Here is a 25,029-nt window from a genome sequence, read left to right as displayed (position 1 = left end):
CACCACAGGAAACTTCCTATTCTTGAATTTGAAGTATATCTCTTTTAAATTTATAGCTCCTACAGCTAGACTTTGACTTTGAAAAAATTCCTTTGGAGAAACACGATGAAGAATATCGAAGCGAGGATATTCATATTTTATACATCAGAAAGAAAAAATCGGTAAATACATTCCCAGCTCTTTATCCTCTGAGATTTCATTAGCTGGGCATTGTCTCTGGGCTAATGTGTGGAGTATTGTGTTGATTTTTATGTAGGGAAACATTTGATGACTCACCAGAGTCAGGTACTCTGAGCGTTCGATCACTTAATCTATCTGGTCTTTTATTCTTCCTCTAAAATAAACCAGGCTTCTTTAATAAAGATCCCCTTCCCATCTGCAAATAATAGAGCTTTATGATGGGCATTACCTTGGGCAAATAACTTAGCTATTTTACATTTCTGATAATCTCAGAGATTTAAAAATGCCAGTTCTGACTTTTGTGAACTTTGTCCAACCATTCAATTTTTTTAAATAAAGTATATTAAGGTAGATCTGTCCAGTAAATAAAAATGCACTCAGTTACACAGAGCTTATGTATGTCCCGCTTTTTTGTTGCTTGCTTTATTACCTGTTACAATAATTATATTCTATGTAAGTTGCCTCTGTATGCCTTGAGTTTGCACCTGTAGAAAGGAAGAATTCTATCTCATCCATTATGTAACACCTTTTTTATATGTGACTACTATAAGACAAGGACATGATCTAATTTATGAATCAAGGATGCTAAATTTAGTAAGTCACATTTGTTACTATTTATCTTTGTTTTGATTGAATTTATTCGTGATGACGTTTTTTGATTATGTGAGTTCTAGCCAAAAGCAAATTACTTATAATTTGAGGGATCAAGGCTAGATGTTAAAACTATGAGGAAAGTGAGGTGGTGAGATTAGCAATTCAGATCTACTAACTTTCATTTAGCATGGTGCTAGACATACAAAGATAAATTTTAAAAATGTTTTATGCCTTAAGGAATCTGGTTTTAGTTCAAACTGCTGGGTAGTTTTAAAAGTAGAATTTTTCATGAGGCATAAAGATTTTGTGTCTCCTAAAATGTAAAGGCTTTTTTCTTTTTCAAAGAATCACTTCTTTTTTTAAAAATTGATAAACACTTTTAAAATGTACAATTCAGTGGCTTTAATATATTCACAGTGTTGCACAACCATCACCACTTTTTAATTCTAAATATTTTTTATCACCCCAAAAAGAAACCCTATACTCATTAGCAGTCACTTCCTGGTCCTGCCTCCCCATAGCCTGTGGCAGCCACCCATCTGTTCTTTGTGAAGTTGCCTGTTCTGAACATTTCTTAGAAGTGGAATCACACATTATGTGGCTTCCTGTATCTGGCTTCTTACAGTCAGCACTGTGTTTTTAAGGTTTATCCATGTTGTAGCACACATCATAAGCACTTAACTCCTTTTTATAGTTTTTTAAGTAAAATACAGTTTTAATATTTTTTTTGATATACTACACCTTATCCATCCATTCATCAGTCAATGGACATTTCAGTGGTGTTTCACTTTTTGGCGATAATGAATAATACTGCTATGAATTTTTGTGTGACTTGTATTTTCAGATCTCTTGGGTATATACCTAGAGTAGAAATACTAGGTCATATGGAAACTCTGTTTAACTTCAGGGAATTTGTCAAACTCTAATTCATAGCTGCTGTACCATTTTTACATTCTCACCAGCAACAGCTGAAGGTTCTAATTTCTTCACAGCTTCACAACGCTTGTCATTATCTATCTTTTTGATTATAGCCATCTCAGTAGATGTGAAGTAGTATTTCATTATGGTTTTTATTTTCATTTCTCAAGTGATTAATGTACAATATCTTTTCATGTATTTATTGGCAATTTGTGTATCTTTATAGAAATACTTTGCCTGTTTTTTTTTGTTGTTTTTTAAAAATTTTTTTACTTTGCCTGTTTTTAAATTGGGTTGTCTTCTTACTCAACTCTGTTGAGTTATAACAATTCTTTATATATTCTGGATACTAGACCCTTACCAGATACGTAACTTCCAAATACTTTGTCCCATTCTGTGGTTTATCTTTTTTTCTTTTTTTTTTCTTGATAGTATGTCCTTTGAAGCACAAAGCTTTTTAATTTTGATGATGTCTAGTGTATCTGATTTGTCTTTGGTTGCTTTGCTTTAGGTATCAGCAAAAAAACCATCTCTAAAAGTTATGTACAGTTACTCATTTGTATTGCATTTAGCCATTATTAGGCATATTACTTAGTAGCAAGTACCCAGTAAATTCTTAATTTTTTCCTAAGAAATCAATCTTTAAAGGTTCCATTTTTTTTTTCTTATAGAAATCTCCATCATGAAATCTTTAGCCATCTTACCCAAGCCTCTAACAACCTGGGTAAGCTAAAGATGTGAATGGAGCATATGAATACAGCATGGGAAGATTGTGTTCACAGATTTTTCCAGCATGTCCATAGAGATTCAATATATAACTGACAACCACCATGGGCTGCCTGCAATTTGAAAAATGATTACTGACTGCCTGCCTGCCAGTGGGCTTGAAATCCAACTTAGTTTACTTTTAGCTCAGCATCAAGTTCCACTTAAAAGAACATTGTTTATCAGTCACTCCTCAAATGAAAATAAGTGTTGAGGTTTGCCAAAAGCCTGCCAAAAATAAACAGTGAAGTGGCATGGTTGACTTGGCGTTATTTTCAGAAAACTAGAGATAAATTGGTCCAGTTTCTAAAGAGACATCTATGTAATTCTGTTTAAGTTGCAACTAGTAAAATTTAGTTGTCTATAAGATCGATAAATCTAAAGTTTGGTTTTTATTTTAATTATGCAGTGGTTTTTGTCATATGTATCTTCCACTCTATTGCTATTATTAAGATAGCTTTTGTATTTAAATGTTCTTTTACTTTAAAAAAAAGAAAACCTGAATATACTGTTTTGTATACTTACATTAGCCAAAGTTTTATTCTTTTCCTCCACCATACTTGTCTATGTGAGTCAGATAGTAAATTATATTGTAATGAGTTGTAGGAATGAAAGTAAGAAATCAGGAGGGAGGAAGAGATATCTTTATAAACTTTTTTATTGGAGAATGGAACAATAATAAAAAGTCCAGTTTTAGGCTTGTGCACCTATATGGCTCTTGCACTTTTCTTCATGTATATCTTCCAGGAAAATGGCTGAAATCACTGGCGTTGTTCACATGAAACAAAGATTTTAAAATAACTACAAATGTATTGCTGTATACATTTACCAAGTGATAATTGATTCTGTGTATTTTCTGTTTTATGTCATGATAATCAGTTGCTCGCAGACTGGTCTATTAAGACTTCAGTCATACCAATTATGAAGAGTAATACTAACTGAATAGAATTCTGGTACTTGTGGCATTGGTGCTAGGTGGCACATTTTATGTATTAAAATAAACATTGTTTCTGAGATCCTGTGATTTTGTGAATGTTTCAGAAATAGCTTTGAAGAAAATGAACATCTAAAGCAGGCTTTCCAGAAAAAGCAAAAGCAGCCCTATTTAGAGAAATTGAAGATCCAAGTCAGAAGAACCATTCTTTCCTTCAGGCTTTCTTCAGTCTTTAAAGTTTGTTTTGCTGTTCTTTTGGAAAGTACGTTGTTCATGCTGCCCTTAGCATTTCATTAAGCTGTTTGCCAAACAGTATAAACTAAATATACGATTCTTTGTTAGTTACAGATAGCATCAGTTAATTACTAGTTAAGTCTTGGCACAAATGACTACTTTCTAGCCTGTTCCATAATGCTGTGGAACTTAAAAAAATAAGTCTGACATTGACCAGCTAAGTAGTCCACCCAAATGCTCAGATCCCTGTTCACCCTCCTCCTCTTTTTACTGTACTTCTAATATTCAGTACCTCTGGGTCTTCCGCCTGAAGTGCCCCATGACATTCCCATATGAAAGCCTAGCTCCTTTTTCTTTACATAGGTGTGCCGTACACTCCAAAATCCTCTGGAGGAGTGGGGTTGAGATCAGTCTCTAGAGCTTTGCCAGAATTACCCTATACTTGTGTGTGCTTCCCTTCCCTGTCTATTCCCACTCTCTTGATTTATCACCTCCTTAATATGTCACTTGCATACATTCATCGCCATCTGTTCTGGAGAAATGACCTAAGCTACTGACTAGATTTAAGTAATTTGTAACATTAAATCATGGGATTTTTTTTTTTCCTATTCTGGAATAAGGCCAAAGCAGAGATTAAAAATTACCAAGTCTCAAATTAGAAAAAGCTACCAAGTCTCCACATTGTGAGATCAGAGAACCACTTATAGTTAGGATCAGTGAGCACTGTGGGGCTTACTGAAGGCTGCCAGTTGAAGCAACATGCCCTATCATGAACCACCATTTCACAGACAGCCAAAGAGGTCTGGGAGAGGTCTCTTTGGAGGAGTACAGTGCTGAGGAATGGGAGGTAGGCTAGTCCTTTGGGCTCTCTTATGAGGGAGGGAACAGGGGGCATCTGCACTCAGAAACAGAAGGGAGGTGTGAAAGAACAATTCAAGATTTGGATTCTTCTAAGAAGGGGAACCCAATATTTCCTCCACCTAGTTGGATTTTTTTTTTTTTTCGAAAATTTTATTTATCCCTGAGAGACACAGAAAGAGAGGTATAGGCAGAGGGAGAAGTAGGCTCCCTGCGGGGAGCCTGATGCAGCACTCAATCCCAGGGTGTCCTGGGATCATGACCTGAGCTGAAGGCAGATACTCAACCAGTGAGCCACCCAGGTGTCCCTCCACCTAGTTGGATGTACCCAGCAGAATAGCATATCTGTGTTTTTATTTCAGAGCATGGGAATGAAATTGGGAGAGGTGGGGACTGTCACCCAGAGAGAGAAAGATGGGTCCTGCCAGCCAGAGTATTGACACAGGAGTTGAAGATCAGAGGACTCGGGCAGCAATATGGGGAAATTCAAAGGCAGGTGCAGTAGATGAGGGAGGTGTGACACCACAGACAGGATCAACCAAAAAACAGCCAGCTCCAATCTCAAGGGATTGCCAGGGCTTGGGGCAGGTTGGGGTACAGCTCAGGAATGAACTTCTAGGCCTCTAGGTGAGGTGGGGGTTGCCACTGTGCATCACAAAACCCATAGACCAGTTACCAGAATGCTGTTATAGCTGATTAGGGAGCCCCCATTGTAAGGCAGTGTTTCTCAAACTAGGCTGCACATGGAATCACCTGGAAAATTAAAAGCAAACAAAAGCCATGTTCAGGTCCCAATTCAATTAAGAGGCACAGAATTTTTGTTAAAGGGATCCAGGTGGTTTGACTGTTTAGCCTAAATTGAGAACTGCTTTGTTAAGGAAACCTCTTCTAGCACCTACTTCCCAAGGAGAAGAGAGCAAAGGGAGGAGAAATAAACCATCCATGATTACAGTAGGCCTATACTGCGTAAGGAAGGAAAGAGCTTTGAATCCAATGAGGAATCCCATGAAACAGGTTTTAAAATAAGACTGAGGTTGAGAAATTGACTGTTCACCTGAATATTTAGAGAACCTGGCCAGAAAGTTAAAGGTGATGCAACTCAAGAGGAAAGCGGAGTCCAGTAGCTGGAAAAATGAAATTATTACAGGTTAGTCTCCAATGACTTGAGTCTCCCCTGTATACCAGTTACAACTAAAGATCTTTGAGATTGCATAACTTGGAATCTCAGTTCATAACCAAGGGTCTGTGAATCTTAACGTTTCATGAACTTGAGAGTGAAGTTAGGTTATTTTTGCTTATTTTAAGAAGTATTAATCCAGGGATCCCTGGGTGGCTCAGCAGTTTAGCACAGCCTTTGGCCCAGGGCGTGATCTTGGAGTCCCGGGATCAAGTCCCACATCAGGCTCCCTGCATGGAGCCTACTTCTCCCTCTGCCTGTGTCTCTGCCTCTCTGTGTCTCTCATGAATAAATAAATAAAATCTTAAAAAAAAAGAAGTATTAATCCAGATTGTTAGTGGGATTTTTACAAGGCTACCTTTTTCTTGAAAGTTTCCTTGTTAAATGATGCCAAATGCAATATTAACTCAGACTGTAAATACTGTATTAATTTAAAGAAGTGTCGGTTATAGAAATAGGACTGTTCTAAAGTTTCCCTGTAGATGGCATTGCTTGACTTTGTCTTTAGACGTTTGATAAAAAGGAAGTTGTTAAAATAGAGTATTTTGAAATGGAATCACACTTGCATTAGATTTTAAAGAATCAAACTACTTATGAGCTGCTTTTGAGTATAACGTGGTCATCTTAGTGTGTTTGTGCTGCTAGAGCAAAGTATAAACTGGGTGGCTTATAAACCACAGAATTCTATTTCTCAGAGTTCTGGAGGCTGGGAAGTTCCAGCAAAATCTAGGCTCCAACTTTCTCATAGGTAGCTGTCTTCTCACTGTAGAAGAGCAAAGGATTGCCGTGGGGTCTCTTTCATAGGGCACTGATCCTATTTATGAGAGTTTCACTCCTATGACCTACTCATCTCTCAAATGCCCACCTCCAAATACTGTCACACTGGGGGAATAGATTTAGCATGAGATTTTTGGCAGGGTGGTGGCAGGGAGTGGACACACAAGCATTCACATCATAACAATAGTATAGGTAAAGCTGAAGTTTTTTCTTATAAAATTGTATTTGATTTATCTTTATGTCCATTGCATTCTGATATGCCTTTTGAATTTCTGATTATTCATAAAGCTACAGAAATTGCAATTCATAAACCATTTCTCTGCTATTGATGTCTTCTGAGAAAGACATTTAAGAGGCTAAATTAGTTGGTCAGGTTCTGAAAATGAAAGTACCTTTTATATAATGTATGGTTTTATGTTTGAGGCGCTCGAAACTTCTAATTAATTTTAAGTAGTTTTTCAAACCAGTGTACCTTCCTTACAGAGTAATAAGTAGCTTTTACGTGAAAAAACTGAAGCTCTGTCTTTGCCTTTTCCACAGTCCTGTAGGCTTGGGCTATCTATTTGACTTTTTGTCTTTTTCCTCAAGGAACATCAGGATTTGAAAGAGCTTTTGATTCATTGATAATAGAGACTTTCAAGCTAATACAGAAAAAAAAACTGTGGCAACAAAATTTTACTGAAAATTAGTCAAGTAATGGAGAAGCAAAGCTTTCACTTTACATAATTTTGAGTAAGAAAGCAGTGAATTCTCAAACCGTGTATACTTGTTGGGTTAAAACTGTTACATATGTGGGGTCATTTAAGATACTGTCTTAGGTTCTTAAGTATTGGTTGGCGTTTTGTGAAGATCTAGTGAGTCATCAATTGTGAGATAGATTTTATATAATTTCCCTGTTAATAACAAGATAATTTTCAAATAATATACTTTAAAATGTATTAGAGCAAATTATCTCCATGATAATTTTTTCTCATGTGCATTCTAAAAAACGTGTCAGAGCATAAAGACCAAATTATCTGGGCTTGAATTCCAGTTCTGCCATTTACTAGCTGTGTGACCTTGAGAAAGTTATTTAAACTGTTTGTGTCTGTTTTCTCATATGTAAGGTGAGGGTCATAATAATACCTACATAGTAATTTGCCACAGGAATTAAATCCATTTAATATATGTAATACGCTTAGGTACCTGGCACATATTAAGTGTTCAGTAAATGTGATTATAGTAGAGGTGTAATTACTATACACATAGGGACTAGGAAAATGTATGTAATATAAATCAATTTTTATCTATATTGCAGTGCAAAATCTGGGCATCTTTTTGAGAGTATAGGACCCATGTAAATATCACTCCCCCATCATGATGGGAATGGCACCTGGAGTAGAAGAAGGATGAGAACGCTGTTCTACACCCCTGTTATTTGAACAAGTAAGCAATTTAAGAAAGTGGAAGAAAATGGGGTGACAGAAAAATATTTGCCCCTCTTTTTTATGGTTTTAAGTAAGTGCCATGGCCATTTAAAAGCCAATTGAAACAGGAGACTCATTTCTAAATACAGGAGCCTGGGTTTGCTGGCTGGTGCTCCAGGATTAACATTCCACCTCCCTGGACCTTGAGCCAGATCTTCCTTCTGTGGTTCTTATCTCTGTAAAACTGAGACCACTTAGGTGGCAGGTATTGAAGTATAGCAGCAGGTCATTTTTCTGAAATGAGACTTGATGTATCTATATAATTCTTTTCAAAGTTTGGATATATCAACCCTGAAAGAGCAAGGTGACTGTAAAATACTTATGTTAGCAGTTAACCTCCCAGATAAACAGTCTTTTACCATGTAATGAGTATATATGATGGGTTGCAGGAGCTTAGCTTAGCTAATGCCTTGGGCTACCAGGCTGTGTCTGCCAACAGATAAGAGCGAGAGAACCTTGAATTGGACCTGTTTCTTCATCAGCCAATGTAAAGAGGCACATGGGCTTACCTGCATTTATTAAATTTTCAAGGCCTTTTTTATTTTCAATGGATGGAAAAGATTGTCATGAACACTAAATAGCTGGTTTTAATTTTTAGAAAAATTTATTACTTGCCTATAATACACTAACTTATTTTGGTGAAGAATAAGTTTGCACTTTTTAATATTCACAAGGTTGAAAACTGCTGTTTCTCCCTTGCAAAGCAAAAATAAGATTTTTGGAAAAGAGCTATTCAAGATGCAGATTTTTATAGGCTTAAATGTTTGAATAGTTAGCAGATTTCCTTCATGTTATTAGGTCTAATGAAGTAGTGGTAGCAGTCCCTTAGGCCTCTGGTGGATCAGTGCTTAAACACTCTTGGGTGATTTCTTTTTTTAAAGTTAGCTTTTATTGCAATCTATTAATTTACTAAAATCCAGGCATTAGCAGTGTGAGTTCCAGGTCCACATGTTGGCTCATCATTACTTTGGTAAATCATTGCTGGAGTTAAGAGTATACAATACAAACATCCATGTATCTACATGCAATACCTGACTTTGTTTTAGGAATGTGCCCTGAAAACCCACTTGTGGGGCACCTGGGTGGTTTAGTTGGTTAAGCATCTGACTCTTGATTTCAGCTCAAGTCGTGATCTCAGGATCATGAGATCAAGCCTCTGTATGGGACCCTGCATTCAGTGGGGAGTCTGCTTGAAATTCTCTCTCCTCTCCCTTTGCTCCTCCCACCCCACTTGCACTCTCTCTAAAATAAATAAATCTTCAAAAAAAAAACCTGCTTGTACTGCATGCACAATACAATTGTGTATTGGGGTGCTCTAAATATAAATAAATAGCATATTTTATTCAAAACTTAGATGAGAAGCTTTACCGTTGCATTCAGAATGAATCTAAAGAATCTCATGGCATATAATTTACATCAAACATATGCCTGGTTTCCCAAAACTTAAAAACAGGAAATATAAGTCTTACACTCTCACAGATAATAAATGTTTAACCAGCAAGTGTCTTCAGATTTCTGTGAATGTAGGTACAAAAATGTGCCTTTATTTTTTTGTTTGACTGACTGATTGATTGATTGATTGATTGATTGATTAGAGGGAGGGGCAAGTGGGGAGGGACAGAGAGAGAGAGAGAGAATCCTAAGCAGGCTTCATGCCCGGTGCAGAGTCTGATGCAGGGCTTGACATCATCATGACTCCTAGATTGTGACCTGAGCTGGAATCAAGAGTAGGATGCTTAACTGACTGGGCACCACCAAGGCACCCCCAAAAATGTGCTTTTAAAATAGCTATCTTCTTTCTAAATCTTGTCACAAAGATTTTTTTTTTTTAAATCCCGTTGTTCCAAAACTCTTTGCATCTCAAGCATATATATGACACCCACACTCAGTCTGTTGCTCTCTGTCTGAAGTGTCTGTTGTTAACCGGAGATCCTAAGGAAGTGGAGAGCACAGTAGTGGCTTAGTGTGGCCAGTAGGAACAGAGTTCCCCATTAGCCCTGGGAGACAGCCCCAGTTCTACTCTATGTCTGGTCACCTTTCCGTTATGCACCCAAACTTGAACATTATGTTTTTCTCTTGAGAAGATCATTCACTTGATTACTACCTAATCTAGCTGTTTGTCCTTGAGCAACTTGACCTCTCTGAATGTTAATGTCCCTTTCTGTGAAATGAGAATGCTGCACACTGGCTAGCACTGTGTGCTAAACCAGATAATAAATGGAACAAGAGCAGAGAGGAAGGCATTTCCCAGCATGAGCCTCAACTGTTAGCTCTGAGAATTGAGACTGGTCAACTCTTACAGACTGGAGAAGTGTGAAAGAAGTCATCCTAAGTAAACAATACATAATGTGGTCCAGGGGAAAACAAACAAAAGCCTCAACTGTCAAAAAAGGAGGGATTCCGTTTTGCAGCATGCCTATCAATTATTTTTATGTCCCATTCTGACTTTTTCACCTCCTCTTTAGAGTCCACCTTCATCACAGGAAGGGAGGAAGAGATCATGGGAAGAAGACTCCAGAGGTTGCTCTTACCCAAAAAACTGTGTTAAGGCATTAATAAGATATTAGGTATTATTGGTTTGGTACTTCCCAGTAGAATGTAATACCAAAACAAAACAGAAATAGCCCCCTTGAAACCACAAAGATCTTGCTGCAGAGGGCAAGAGCATAATTTAGCAGAGAAGTTACTGGAGTCTTCTCAAAATACTGTAAAGGGGACAGCAAATGAAATATGCCTTGTTGCTGTTAGTTTTTCACAATTTTTAAAAAGATTTTGTTAATTTATTCATGAGAGAGGCAGAGGGAGAAGCAGGCTGGGGGGCCTGATGCTGAACTTGATCCCAGGACCCTAGGATGATGACCTGAGCCAAAGGCAGATGCTCAACCACTGACCCACTCAGGGGCCCCTGGTTTTTCCACATTTAACCTGAAGCTGAGGTCTCATATTTAAAGTGTCTAGAATAACAACTGATGTAAAAGATCCTCAAGACATTTAAGTTATTTTCCCTTCTCCCATTATCATATCCACCCTCCATGACTTCGTGGAAATATTTGACACATTTATTCACTCAGTCAGCAAACAGGTATCCCTACGTGTCCAGTATACACATTAGTACTCTCTTAGGTACTAGGGGCAAATAAATCAATAAAATGCAATCTTATAGCTTTAAGCTGCTCACTTATCCATAATGTGATAGGCATGCAAAATGAATTGCAACTCTGGGAGAAGTATAATAATAAAGGTATGAATTAGCTACAGTGGCTGTACAAAGGAGGGTGTGGTTAACTCTGTAACTGCATCAAATGTGGTAATCTGGTGTCGTTGGAACATAAGGGCAGGGGAAGAACATGGAGAGTCTTATATGCCATATTCAGGAGTATAAGTTGGGCAATGAGACATATTAAACAGAAATCACTTGAGCCAAATCATTTTAGAAGGATCATCTGACAGTCCTGGGACAAAATATAAGGCCAAGAGATCAAGAAGGAAGTATTAACAAATGGCCCAGCCAAGAGATGTTGGGATGGGGATAAAGGGTCTGAAATTAGGGAGCATTTGTGAGAATGGACAACAAGGGATGGATTTAAGAGCCATTGTGGGCCTATACTGAATAAGAAATGATGTAGGTGCCCAAGGAGCATCCTGGTAGAGTCAGAGCCTCCACAGCCCACATAGTGTCTTTGTGCACATCAGATAGGATTCTTTTTTTAAAAAATACTTCCTACGGAAAAATGTGATATTAATTTTATCAGAACTAGAGACTTTACTGCCATCTACCAGAAACTCATCATGTATACAAATTGTACAAGTTTGGAATCAAATTATAATTAATTTTTTTTCCTTTAACTTCAAAACAATAATATCTACCATGTGAATGGTGTCCCCTTTCAATGGCACTTTTTTGCAGTACACAGAACAACCACACACTGCAGCCCTCATGAGATATAATGTAATAGCTAAATATATAGGTTTAGGGTAGAAAAGAGGGTGAATAGTGAAGGGTAAGGTCTTATAGATAACTCCAAATGTATAGATTGAAAAAAAAATCCAAGATAAGATCCTGGGAAATATCAGAATCCAAGGAATAATTGGAAACAAGGGAGCTAACAAAAGAGAAATCTTGGAAATGTCTTCTCCTTTGGCTTTAGGGACAAACAGTTTTCTGTTCAAATATGTTGATGGTCATATAACTCCTATGTGTGTACTTCAGACACCAAGATTTCCAGCCTACCTTTCATGGGCCAGGTTTAGATTTTGTACCTCTGTTCCCAAATCCACACAGTAATGCTGCTTGCTGGTCAACAGTTTTGTTGTGGGCAGCGTAGTGGTGCTTGGATAATGATTTTAATATGTGGTTCATATTCTGTAAAAATGAGAGAAGACCCAAAAAAGGAATGATAGGAAGCTCAGGTCTCACATTTAATGTAGCCTAGACCAGGGTGGAAATACTGGTTCTCAGAAAGCTGGAAATCTTAGCCTCCCTGCCTCCTTGTTGGACTTAGTTTGTGAGTTCACTGGTGAAAAGAACAAGAAAGGGGATCCCTGGGTGGCTCAGCGGTTTGGCGCCTTCCTTTGGCCCAGGGCGTGATCCTGGAGTCCTGGGATCGAGTCCCACGTCGGGCTCCCGGCATGGAGCCTGCTTCTCCCTCCTCCTGTGTTTCTGCCTCTCTCTCTCTCTCTCTCTCTGTCTGTCATGAATAAATAAATAAATAAATCTTTAAAAAGAAAAGAAAAGAACAAGAAGAATATGAAATAAAGAGTACAAAACCAACACTGGATGTCTTAATGTTGAACACGAGGGTATGATTCATTTTCTCTTTGGGAACAGAACTTCCTTCCTATCTGACTTCAAGAGGTTCAGACTTTCTCCTTCAGCCCAGAGTCTGGCTGTTCCTTGTCAGTCATCATCCTGTTCCTTTCTCTGTTGCCTGCCTCACGATTCCCCAGACTTCTGTCCTTTGACAGCTCAGCTCTACGTACTCTCCTTAGTAGCTGGTACGATTCTCATGATTCCAACTACAAGTTTACTATAGATTCTTACTCTCTCTCAACCTCTGGCTCTGACCCCTTTGAAGCTCTGGCCTTGCCTCTTAGCTGCCTGCCTGCTGTCTTCCTCAGCTTGCTCAAGCAGCAATGTGTCCATTTTGAGCACAATTTCTGCCATTTAGACTCTTCTGCCTTGCTTGCTAGTTTTACTAATGGTACCATTCTCTCACCATCTTTAATTCCTTCTGCCCCTTCGTAAAACCAGCATGTATAGAATCCCCCATCAGAGGGACTCACAGTCCTTCTCTCCTTTCTGTTTTTACTGCTACCACCTCAGGTTCAGGCCTCATTACCTCTAATTTATGCTCGTGTCATAGTCCCCCACTTCCAGTGTGTCTCTACACACATCTCTGCAAACAGTGGTGGCAGAGGACTTTCCTAACTTGGAGTTCCAAATGTTCATCATCCTGTCAGAAACATCCCCAGAGCCTGCTGGGTGTTCAGTACCCTTTCCAGTACATCTCCTTCTACTTGCCTCTTTTTCACTTGCCAAAGCAGATGTTTCTGGATATACAGTGTGTTTTACTGCTCCTGTCTTTACTCATGATCTTTTCATGTAGTGGGCAATCATAGCAATAGCTTCAGTCCCCCATCAGACCTTCTCCCAACTGTCTATGATAAAGACCAAATTTCCAAGAACCCACTGCACTGACCCCTCTGCCCTCCCTGTAGCCAAACACAGCCCAAATTGCTTCATATCCTCAGCTGCAATTTAGGGGTTGGTGTCATGTGACTCAAGCTAACCCCACAGAGCCCTCTGGATAAGAGGCACTTCTTTTTTAGGATAGCTGATGCTAATGATGAAATAAGCCTTGAGTTTCCAAGAATAAAAGTCAACCCAGAGAAAAGCAGAGTCTAGAAGAAAAGAGAGAAACTGGGATTCACTTTGAGCCTTTGCAACCAACCATGCCTAAAGCCAGCTGTACTTCCTGGACTCCCCAGTTACATAACCATGTTAACTTTGGTTTGGGATTGGGTTCCTCTTCCCCAGAGTGGAGCAGGTCCTAATTGGTGGAGTGTTCAAGCTCTCCTGCTCTTCAAATCGTACCCCTATCTTAAGATCCTTTACAACCAGTACTTTTCTCAGGAAGTGATCTGCTTTTTAAGTCTTCATTTTGTCCATAATACGAACCCAATCACCTTAGCAGTTGACTTACAAGCTTTCTAGAATAGTGTTGGTTGCTGATCCTACTATGGAAAGCTTAACCTACCAAACTACAAAAGGGAACATCATAAAACTAGTCAGAAAGTAAAAGTGAGGAAACAAAAACTTGTGGGAAGTTTGATTTAATGTTATAGAAGAGCAAATCCACTGCCTTTGCACCTAGAAAATGTTCAAGCCTCCACTTTTCTGTCCCCATCCTGGAATTATTATTTCAAGGGAATAACTCAGGAGTGAGGAAGATGAATTGCTTAGGATAGAGGATAGATGCTGGGGCTCCACTAACCCCCAAGGTTAGGGGGTGCCTAAAAAGTGGAGGAAAGGTTACAACATGCATTAGGAGAGGTCCTTCGGTGGTGAGGTCTGAGGTCCAGAGAGCAAAGTGAGGAATGGAACGTGTCATCTAAGAAAGGTTAAACTTCCTTGCTGCTTTTTGCCTGGATTATGGGAAAAGCCCACATTTAGTGTGGAGTTTTAATTTCTCTTTTATTGTGATTCTCTTTAGTTACATAGCTTTCAGGAAAGTGACACCTGGGTATAGCCTTCCTGTGGTAGCAGAAAGTGAAGAGGCCAGTGTAAGAAACACACGTGCCCACATTATCCTCTGGCGATGCTCATGGGAAAGGAGTAGCATCCTCTGCATGGAGACAGGTCTGGACGGGCAGGGCGGAGCTGGAAGAACCAAGGAAAGCACCGACACTGGGTTGGCCACTCAGAGAGATGTAGGATAAAAATCTCCCCTTTCCCAGTATATGCCAGTGGGGAGCCCTGGAACAGAGGTAGAGTTGGCCCTTGGGGGTACAGATGTTACAGATGCAGTATACATTCTCCCGGACTTTAGATGGACTAGTCCAGAGCAAAGCATTGAAAAGATTGCAAGTAGCCTAATCTTTTTTTATATTACTAGATTCAAGACTATCAATACAATTCATGGTTATATCATGTTACTCCAAATAAGTTGGTAAGGTAGTTTTTAAGATTGTGATTTCTTTTATGGGATCTCTAATGTTTTTCTGTTAGGACTATACAGCATCCTAAAACCAAATTGAGATTTTAAAAAAGAAATCTAAAATAAAAGCATCCATTTCAAAAGCTTCTAGAATGATCCCTGAGTCTCACAAGGACTAGTATATGAAAGACCTCAGACAACCATTCACTTACTGTTCCCACTGTAGAGCCCAAGTTGATTTTAAATACAGCTTTGATGATTGACAGATGATTGGATACAGTTAAAGGAAAATTAAATTAGCAACCAGTAGGAAACCAGATTAAATGTTGGGTTGCATCTGGATGGGCTCAAGACTGTCAAAATTGATAGAAGTGCTACTTTATGTGATCGTGCTTAATGTGATCAGGGCTAACATAAGACTCAAGCTAATATTGCCACTTAGCAATTCAGAGTTTTGCATTTAGATAAAGATCTCTGCCCAGACCTGTGTAATGTGAGCAGAGAGAATGATGGTGTGTGTGTATGAGGGTGAAGGCTGTAAGTAGGTTTATAATTAATTTATAAAGAGCTGGAAGAATTCTAGAGCTTTATTTTTCTTACCAGTGTCTCTAAAGCACAGGCACGCCTTGCCAGATAGCCTTGAAAAATGTGACTGTTATTCTGGAGCAAAAAAAAAATGGCATTGTTTGCTGTCCTTCCATGAGGACCTGGCAAGGAGAGTAGACTTCTGTAAAGAAAGAACCAAGGACCTGCTCATCAAGCACGAAATGGTTCCAGCTTATGAATCTCCTCAGAAGTATTTCTTTAACCACAGGAGAGTTCAAGCAATTCTCTGGGTGACCCATGAGGTTCCAGAGCGTTTTGCTACCAGACATTGATGGTGATTCAGAGTAGCCACTCAGAGCCACCTCAGATGGGCCTGTCCCTCTCCTGACTAAAGACTTGCCTCAGCACTTGTTAAAAATAGATTGATTGATGAGAGAATACTGAGAGGGAGAAGCAGACCCCCTGCTGAGTAGGGAGCTTGATGTAAGGCTCAATCCTAGGACCCCAGGATCTTGACCTGAGCTGAAGGCAGATGCTTAACCAACTGAACCACCCAGCCCCTGTTGCCTCAGCACCTCTTGGTGGGAACATTCCAGGCTAGATGAAGGCCAGAAGGCGAAGGCTGACCTCCTACCCCTGCTGTTGACAAGCCATGAGTCCTTGGGCAAGTCCCTAGATCTGAGTTTGTTTCTTCATCTGTAAGATGGGGATGATGATGGTGGTGACGTTTGTTCTATCCACCCACAGAGTTCTTTAGAGGCTCAAACAGTAAAATGGATATGAGAGCCAAATGTCAGTTGGAAAGCTGAATGGGGACGCCTGGGTAGCTCAGCGGTTGAGCATCTGCCTTCAGCTTAGGTCGTGATCCCGCAGTCCTGGGATTGAGCCCCACATCGGGCTCCCTGCATGGAGCCTGCTTCTCCCTCTGCCTGTGTCTCTGCCTCTCTCTGTGTGTGTCTTTCATGAATAAATAAATAAAATCTGGGCAGCCTGCGTGGCTCAGCAGTTTAGCACCACCTTCAGCCCAGGGCCTGATCCTGGGGCCCCGGGATCAAGTCCCACATCAGGCTCCCTGCATGGAGCCTGCTTCTCCCTCTGCCTGTGTCTCTGCCTCTTTCTCTCTCTCTCTCTCTCTCTCATGAATTAATAGATAAAATCATAAATAAATAAATAAATAAATAAATAAATAAATAAATAAATAAATAAAATCTTTAAAAAAGAAAGAAAGGTGAATGGAAGTGTGAGTTACTGTGTTTGGCTCACCTTTGACAAAAGCTGTGATTCCTTCTTCAGCCCACTCAGTCAGGCCCTCTCCACATTTGAGAATAAACAATCATTTTGCCAGGACCACTAGCTTTCTCAGTTCACAGTTACTGCCTGAGGATCTGCTTCATCTCTGAACGAACAGGTGTGCCTATCTGAGGGTCTGCAGAAGGGCGTGGGGATAGATTGTGGATCAGTTCCCCTTGGTCCCTCAGGCTTTCTTCCCTCAGACCCTAGGTGATTTCCGGCAGACCTTATCAATCTTTGCCCTCACTTTTTCTCTTCACAGGAGATATGGAGAGGCAGAGTCGCCATCTCTCCTCATTTGTGTTCAGTGGGCCAGGCCTTGTGGTAGGTGCCAGGGATACCAGCAAGTTGTGAGCTGCTGGCTGGCATGAAAAGGAGCTAGTTCCTGAAAGGAGTTAAGTGCTATGGGACAGAGCCCAATACATGCCACTCATTTTATAAATACTTATTACTATAGGAGCATAGAGGATTGGCCTGGTTTTGCAAATATGTTTCCTTTGGCTTCTCCAACATATCAAATGAAAAAACTCCTCAAGTCAACACTGTGGCTTATTTCATTGTTCCTGGGAGCCTTAGGGTTAAAGGACTTCCAGGGCAGGCCATAAACAGTGCTTTGTCTTATGGGAACTTCCAGCCCATTGGAGACCAGAGCATTAGACACTGGACTTGCAGGGGTTCCGAGGCCCCTCGGGTCCTTGTTCATCAGACAGGGCTCTCCTCAGGGCTGAAGGTCACAGGAGGGCTCAGCTGCAGGAACCCACTGGGGTTTGCTCTCAGCTGCCAGCTTTGCTCAGAGAAAAGGAAGTTCTGTGGCTGCCTGGATGGGTGGGTCCTGAAGGTGGTGGAGGACGTGCAGAGGGCAGAGAATCCTGAGATTGCCTTGCATACTCCCATCTTCAAAGCATCACCCCACCTGTTACAGTGAGGGGTATACCACCAGGGAGAGCCAGGAACAGCTGGCTTCTGGTTCCAGCTTTAGGCCTCTAGACACTGAAGAAGTGCCATGTATGCTGATATATGCTCTGAATTGACCACTGCTCAGAGCTCATTTATCCCCTGGCGCCTTCCTCCTTTGGGTACGAAAATCCAAAATACTCATTATATTCATTTTATGTAAACCCCTAGTTGTGGCACAGTGGCTAAGGATCCCCTTTGGTCCTTGAACTTTATTCTGACTTTGTTGATTTGCATTTATGTCAGTGCTGGGTGGAAACAGGAAGGTGTTCATCTAGCCCAGAGGCCTCTCCAGATGCCTTCATTTTAAAGATTCTGTTCTGTTTGTTCACATTGTGGCTTTGATGACATTTTTTCATGTTTCTTGTTTCATGTATCGTGCTAACTCCATGGCCCCCTCCTTAAAAACAAGAACAGCATCTTACATTCTGTATGATTCTTGCACTTATTGCTGGAGGAATATTCCATTATCCAGCTTAGTAATAATCCAACTTTCTTTTCTTGAGGCACCTATGATGTGTGACTAGGTCCTTGGAATACAGACATAAGCAGTTGTGGATGAAAAGCAAGGTAAGAGTGGAGAAAGAGTAGTAGCTTATTTCATAGAGTTTGGTAGGAGTGAGAGCCTTAGGATTGAGAGAAAGCAGGTAGGAGAGGGTGAAGGGAGAGAGATTGTGGCTGAAGATAATGTGGGGTTACTGGGGATGGGACACTACGTAATTTATGAAGTGAGATTTAGAGGATCCCAGATAGAAGGAATGCAATCCAGAACAAAGGCAAATGGATTGATTCTGGAAAGAAGAGGGTCACTACTTCAGTAGACTAATGGAGTGAAGGAAAGAGATGAAGCTGCATTTGGACACGGATGTCGAAGGGAAGGGGGTTCACCACCAATGTCCTTGGGTTTTCACTGTTAAATGAATCAAAAAGGAGATTTAGGTCCTGAGATTAAGGAGCTTATGCTGCTAAGGATCCTTGGTGGGTGACTTAGAAGTGCCATCTGTGACACAGAAATGCCCATGTGGCCTGATTGGGGGAGATGCAGAAAAAGGGAAGCAGAAGCAAAGTTGGGAAGCAGAGTTATCCCGAGGATCATCTTTCTCTCCTCTCCACTCTCCCCCTTCCACGTACCAGGATCCTGAAACCCCCAGAGAGTACCCCACTAACCTGGCCCCACCTCCCCTCTTCCCTCAAGAATGCCCTTTGCCAGCTACCTATCAACTAAGTGTTGCTCTTGTTTCAGTAGGTGTGCATGGTTCTGGGTACTTTTCTCTCTCAGATAATTGTGATAGTTTTAAAGGGTGGGGAGGTCCCAGTAGATTTTGGTTCATATAGACTTTACATCAGCTCTGGATCAGTATACCAAATTGTTAATTCTCAGAGAGGCAGTTCAGCAAAGTGTCAATTTGCCATATGGCCAACTTGTCAAATTTACCAAAATAACCAGTTTCCCAAAGCTTGTTTCAAGGAGTACTCTTTGGATATATTCATGCATATATTTTTCTCAAATATAGTCAGTGAGTATAAATATATTCTTCATGCATAGTCAATGATTCTGAAGATGTCCAACAAAGAAGAATATATTTTTCTTGTGGGTATAGTTAATATGAATTTGTTATAAGCTGGATTGTGCCCTTCCAAAATGCATATGTTGAAGTCCTAACCCCCCATTATCTCAGAATGTGACTGTTTGGAAATAGGGTTTTTAAAAATGTAATTAAGTTAAAATGAGGTCATCAAATAGATCTAACCCTGTATGACTGGTATCTTTATAAGAAGAGAAGATTAGGACACAGACAGGTACAGAAGGAAGAAGATGTGAAGACACAGGGAGAAGATGGTCATCTACAAGCCAAGGACAGAGGCCTCAGAAGAAACCAAGCCAACACCATTATCTTGGTCTTCTAGCCTCCAGAACTGTGAGAATATACATTTCTGTTGCTTGAGCTACCCAGTCTGTGGTAATATGTTATGAGTGGCCCTAACACACTAACACGATAATGTTATGACTATATTTTAAAATATAATATATATTTCATTAATATTTTTTAAGGAATGTTTGATTTGTATTAAATGTTTGAGTTTTAGAGCAGTTTAGTCTCCTCAAATATATTCAAGAAGAAAATATTCATTTAACATTTTAAAAGCCTTAACATAAATCTGTTCAAATTCATTGATTCTTTTTAGGAAGAATATTTCTTAAAACAAGATTTTGTTTTAAATGTTTGAATGTAGCAGATTGGTCCTTGGTTTGCAGCAAATTGGGCTGCTTTCCCTATTCTACATGTAATTAGGCTGTCCTTGGTGCAGGGGGGCTGTCAGTGTGGGACGTGGGGTGTCTATATGGAAATTCTCGTTGCACTCCTTGAGCACACACCAGACACTATGCTAGATACCTTCCCAAATGTTGTTCCCTGAATTCTCACAATAAATAGACTGAGGAGATAGACAGGTATCCCATGGTACATAGAAGAATATCAAAACTTAAAGCGGTTAAATACTTCCCCATGGTCGCAGAGCTAATCACTGGGGAGAACATTCCCTAGTCCTGATAGATCTAGATACGTTATGTTCCAGCTCTGCTGTATCCCAGCTGTGTGACCTAAGACAAGTGGATTAACTTCTCTATACCTCAGTTTTTTCATTTATAAAATGGGAACAATACAACTATTCACCAGATGGGGTTGTTGGATGGATTAAATAAAATAATATATGTGCTTGGCAGAGTCTGGCCTGTACAAAGTCCTCCAATGTTAGCTGTTGCTATCAATTTAGAAAATATGGTAAGTATAACATCAGACATTATATAGCAGTGTTTCCAAAGTGCTTTCCGCTCTTGAGATGAGGAAATCAAGGCTGAGAGAAGGTGAGGGACTCAGTTGGGCCCTCCAGTCTTTTGTTCTGATTGGTGAAGCCTACCACCTTGAGGGCAATCTGCTCTACTCAAAGTCCACCAATTTAAATCTTAATCTCCCCTAAAAACACCCTCACAGAAACATTCAGAATGGGGTTTGATCAAATATCTGGGCTCTGTGGCCCAGCCAAGTTGACAAATAAAAGACTCACCATCACAATATCTTTGCCCAGCTTCATCAAGAATTTTCTGAGAGCTTATGTGTGCCACTGGACTTCACCCCTAGGCCTCAGATGTCCTAGGAAAGGGAGGCAGGGCTATGGGAGAGGGCTGAGTCTTGAGCCCTGCTCGGGCCATCTTTCTTCCTTCAGAAGAAAAATGCTGGAATGACACAATTTACTTTATTGTATCAGACTGGAGGGTTAGAGGTGAGCAATTTTTTTCATCATTTCTTCTGATAGGGTTGTAATGTTTTCATTATATATTAACTATAAACTTGCATTCAACTTAATGAACCAGAGGGAAAATGTGTTAATAATCTTCTTAATTATGGTACTTGTATTAAGATTTACTTAAGCATTGTTCATTTTTAAAAAATCAATTTTATTGAGGTAGAATTGCTGACTTCACAAATAGATTTTTATAACACTCTATATTGTTGTTGAAACTTGAAGCTAAATTCTGCATAGACTGAAATCTCACCATTTGGACATTAGGGGAAGGACACATCTTGGAGACTGGCCTAAAGTGCTTGGGCAAAAATCAGCCTTTTAAGTGTTAAAACTATAACACAGAAATCATAAGGCAATAGCTGTGTGGCAGTGTTAAGATGATTACAATTATTAGGTAAGCTTGCTAAGGTTGGTAAGTAGAAATTCTCCTCTAGTAAACAATGCAAACAATATTCCTAGAGGAATACTCAATGGGCCAGACATCTAAAGCATGCCAAAGGAAGGACTCCAGAAAAACTAAACCCTTATACTTCATTGCCCCTTACCACAGGAAGGCCAGGTATCATTCTTCTTATTGACAGTAAGAGAAGTTCCAGGTTATAGGGCTATAGGGCAGCAGGGAACACGAGACCCACATGGTCTTTCTTTTACATTCCGAACTATTGTTGGGGAGCCTGGGACACACAATTCCGTCTAAGGGTACAGGGGTGAGTAGAGGAGAACGAAAGACAAAAAGTAAACGAGGGCCATTGTTGCTTATTGGCCCAATGGAAAATCGAATCTGTTGAAAAATCGTATTGTCTATTTTGACTTAGTGACTTCCCATCATACCCATGTACGGGACTGATAAAGGCAGAAGAAAAAAAGAAAAGATGAGCACTTTAACACAATTTACAGATTACTGCTTTTCTCACCAACAAAAAAAAAAATCTCCCAATCCTTGAGGAGTGGAAGTGGAGGAGGGGTGAAGGAAGGAGCGGCACTGGTGACAGGTTTTCTCTCTGAGAGGAGGGAGTCACACCAGCAGAGCTGTGAAAATGAATCATGTCTTTTCTATCAAGGCTTCGCACAGATTTTCTGGGAAACCTGTCATTGAGGATCCAATAGAGAGGACTGTCCTTTTCGGTAGCTTAGGGTTTTCTGGAGGAAACAGAGTAAATCAATCTGGGGACAAAATTGCAAATTAAAATAAAATTTAAGGGCAGCCCCGTTGGCTCAGCGGTTTAGCGCCACCTTCAGCCCAGAGCCTGATCCTGGAGACCCAGGATCATGTCCCACATCGTGCTCCCTGCATGGAGCCTGCTTCTCTCTCTGCCTGTGTCTCTGCCTCTCTCTCTCTCCCTCCCTCTCTCTCTCTCATGAACAAATAAAAATAAAATCTTAAAAATAAATAAAATAAAATAAAATAAAATAAATAAAAATTAAGTTGTGTAATGTGGCCTTTGTGGGCTACACTTCCCTTTTAGGGAGGTCAGCAAAGCCAGCCTAGTTGAAAGAGAAAATGTCAGGCTTGATTGCTTTGCCACATTGTGAAGGGGTCATTTTTTTGGCCCCACTTTTCATGCTAGGAGTGGCTCTTTACAGAATAGCACTAAAGAGCATCGTCTGTACAGCACCTCTCAGTTTACGAGGCAACCCCATGTGCATCATTATATTTAAGCCTCACTAATGCTGATTTATGCTGCCCATCTTAGTTTAAGGCCACAGCAAAGGGCACACATTCAAAGCCTGTGCTCTCTCTACTTCAGCACAAGGTAGATGGACCCACAGTCTGTGGAGAGGGGCAGAGTGACAGATACCTTTCTTGTTGGCTCCTTGTTAAGGAGGAGACCAACTGGGATGCCTGGCTGGCTTAGTTGGTTAAGTATCTGCCTTTACTCTGGCCAGGGTCCTGGGATGGAGCCTCACGTCATACTTCTCCTTCTCCCTCTCACCCTCTGCTCATGCTTTCTCTCTCTCTCTCTCAAATAAATGGATAAAATCTTTAAAGAAGAGAAAAGAGAATAGAAAAGAAAGAGACCATTTTGCATGGGACTGAAGGATTTTCCAGGACATGGGAGACTCCTGGGGAAAGTAGACAACTAGTCACCCTACTTATTATGTTACCAGAAATCCTCATAGGAGATTCCTCAGGAGCCACATTGAGCGGTAAAATTTTTAGGATGACAGTTACATATGCATGGGATTTGCATATAATTTACTTCTCCTCAAACAATATTGGCAAGCATTTTAAAATTTAACATTTTGCTATTCTAAGATTGTCATTCTGACTATTTTTTCTCCCTCATTTCTTCTCCATTGTTGTCTCAAATTCCCAAGGGGTGGATGTGGAGGAAGGATAGAAACAGGATTGGTCCCATTTTTATTTATTTATTTATTTATTTATTTATTTATTTATTTATTTATTTAGGTCCCATTTTTAAAAGGTGGTCTTGGTTGCAGTATGATGAGGACTGATCTGTATCAGTGATTCTCAAACTTGGATATTGTGGAGGGGTAGCTAGCCCCCAGTGATTCCTGCCCCCTGGTATTCATGCTCTTCTGAAAGTCTCTCGCTCTGTGTATAGTCTAAATTGAGATTTGTCTTGAGGAAGTCCCGCTCCCCACCTCCCAGATCCCTAACTCTGGGGGAAGTGAGAGACCGAACTGATAAGGAGTTGATGTTTCCAGCCAATAGCAAAGACCCGAAACCTATTGGAGGCCATGCAAGTGAGCCTGGGAGAAATTCTCCAACACCAGGGAAGTCTTGAGATGATCGCAGCCTGAACAACACATGACCACAGCATCATAAGAGACCCTAAACCCAAATCACAGAGCTAAATCCATTCCTATTTTTGACTCCTACAAACTCTGAGCTAATAAATGTCGCTTATTTTCAGCCTCTGTGTTTGAGGATAATTTGCCCAGAGCAAAGATAACTAATACACATGTGCATCAGAATCACCTAAATAACAACTTGATAAAATGTGCATTTCTGGGACCCACCCACAGAGATTTTATTCAGTAGATGTGCCCTGAAGTCTTTCCTTTTCATCAACAAACCCAGGAGAATCAGAACTGAATGAATTTTTGCTTAAAAGCCCATCTCTAGAATAAATACTCCCTGGGAAGGCCTAGAGGGAGGGAAGACTGCAAGGGAGGTATAGCTGCCAGCTAAAACACAGGACACGCAGTTTTATTTGAATTTCAGATAAATAACAAAAGATGTTTTAGCATAAGTTTGCCCCGTGCAGTATTTGGGACATATTTATACTGAAACATTATTTGTTATCTGAAATTCAAATTTGACTGGGTATTCTGTATTTCTGAGGCTTGATGCTTATCCAGAGGTAAGGCCCCACCGCAAGTGAAGGCACAATGGGAAGCAAGGTGGTGCCTTCCTTTGACAAATAGCAGGATTCTCATCTCTGAGGGGCCGATGAGAGGCCTGCAGGCTGCCCAGCTGGGTCCTGCCTCTCTCCCACTCCACAGGCAGGCCACAGTCTGAGGGTCGATGGACTGTGTCATCGGAGGGTTTAGGGAAGCTGCTCAGGAAACTCTCCCTTACAGCCCACCCCACCCCTGAGGAACTGGAGGCCTGAGAAGAGGGTAAGGGTTAGTGGCTTGCCCCTTGGTGGTCTAGGGGTGGGGGCGGGGAGGCCGAATGCGCCCAGCCCCAGCATGAGGCCGACCCCACCTGTGTGGACACTGCTGCCCAGTGGGTGCCACCCACAGTGCCAGGAACTTGCTCCTTTGGGTGCTGTTGTCATCAGCCTTTTCCAGAGCAGTGAATGAATGCCAGGCTTCTCCCACATCCCTCCAGGAACTCAGCTGAATGCAGCTGCTCATAATAAATGTGTGCATTTCTTATTCTGAGTATGTCTAAGTCTCTGA

General features: G+C 40.5%; 1 protein-coding gene across 13 annotated transcripts in view; it reads left to right on the top strand.

The window, feature by feature from the left end:
- The window catches only part of VCPKMT (valosin containing protein lysine methyltransferase), a 44,740-nt gene that overhangs the window by 3,112 nt on the left and 16,599 nt on the right, over nt 1-25,029 (top strand). For 5 of the 13 annotated variants that reach the window (XR_007412310.1, XR_007412309.1, XR_007412306.1 and 2 more), the window contains exons 5-6: nt 57-161; nt 7,735-7,862. Coding sequence is in view for 1 of the 13 variants with exons in the window: in XM_025444124.3 (XP_025299909.2) it covers nt 57-161; nt 2,364-2,378 (120 nt within the window). In the remaining 12 variants the exon portion in view is untranslated. Of the gene's footprint in view, nt 1-56; nt 162-2,363; nt 3,474-3,498; nt 3,654-7,734; nt 7,863-9,023; nt 9,160-18,356; nt 24,035-25,029 lie in introns of those variants that run through there. The other 8 variants (XR_007412313.1, XR_007412312.1, XR_007412305.1 and 5 more) reach the window with 7 other exon arrangements.

This window comes from Canis lupus, chromosome 8 (genome assembly GCF_003254725.2).
Source record: "Canis lupus dingo isolate Sandy chromosome 8, ASM325472v2, whole genome shotgun sequence".
In the NCBI taxonomy this organism is placed as follows: Eukaryota; Metazoa; Chordata; class Mammalia; order Carnivora; family Canidae; genus Canis; species Canis lupus.
Note: the sequence above shows the minus strand (reverse complement) of the source record. Positions and strands in the feature narration are given on the sequence as shown.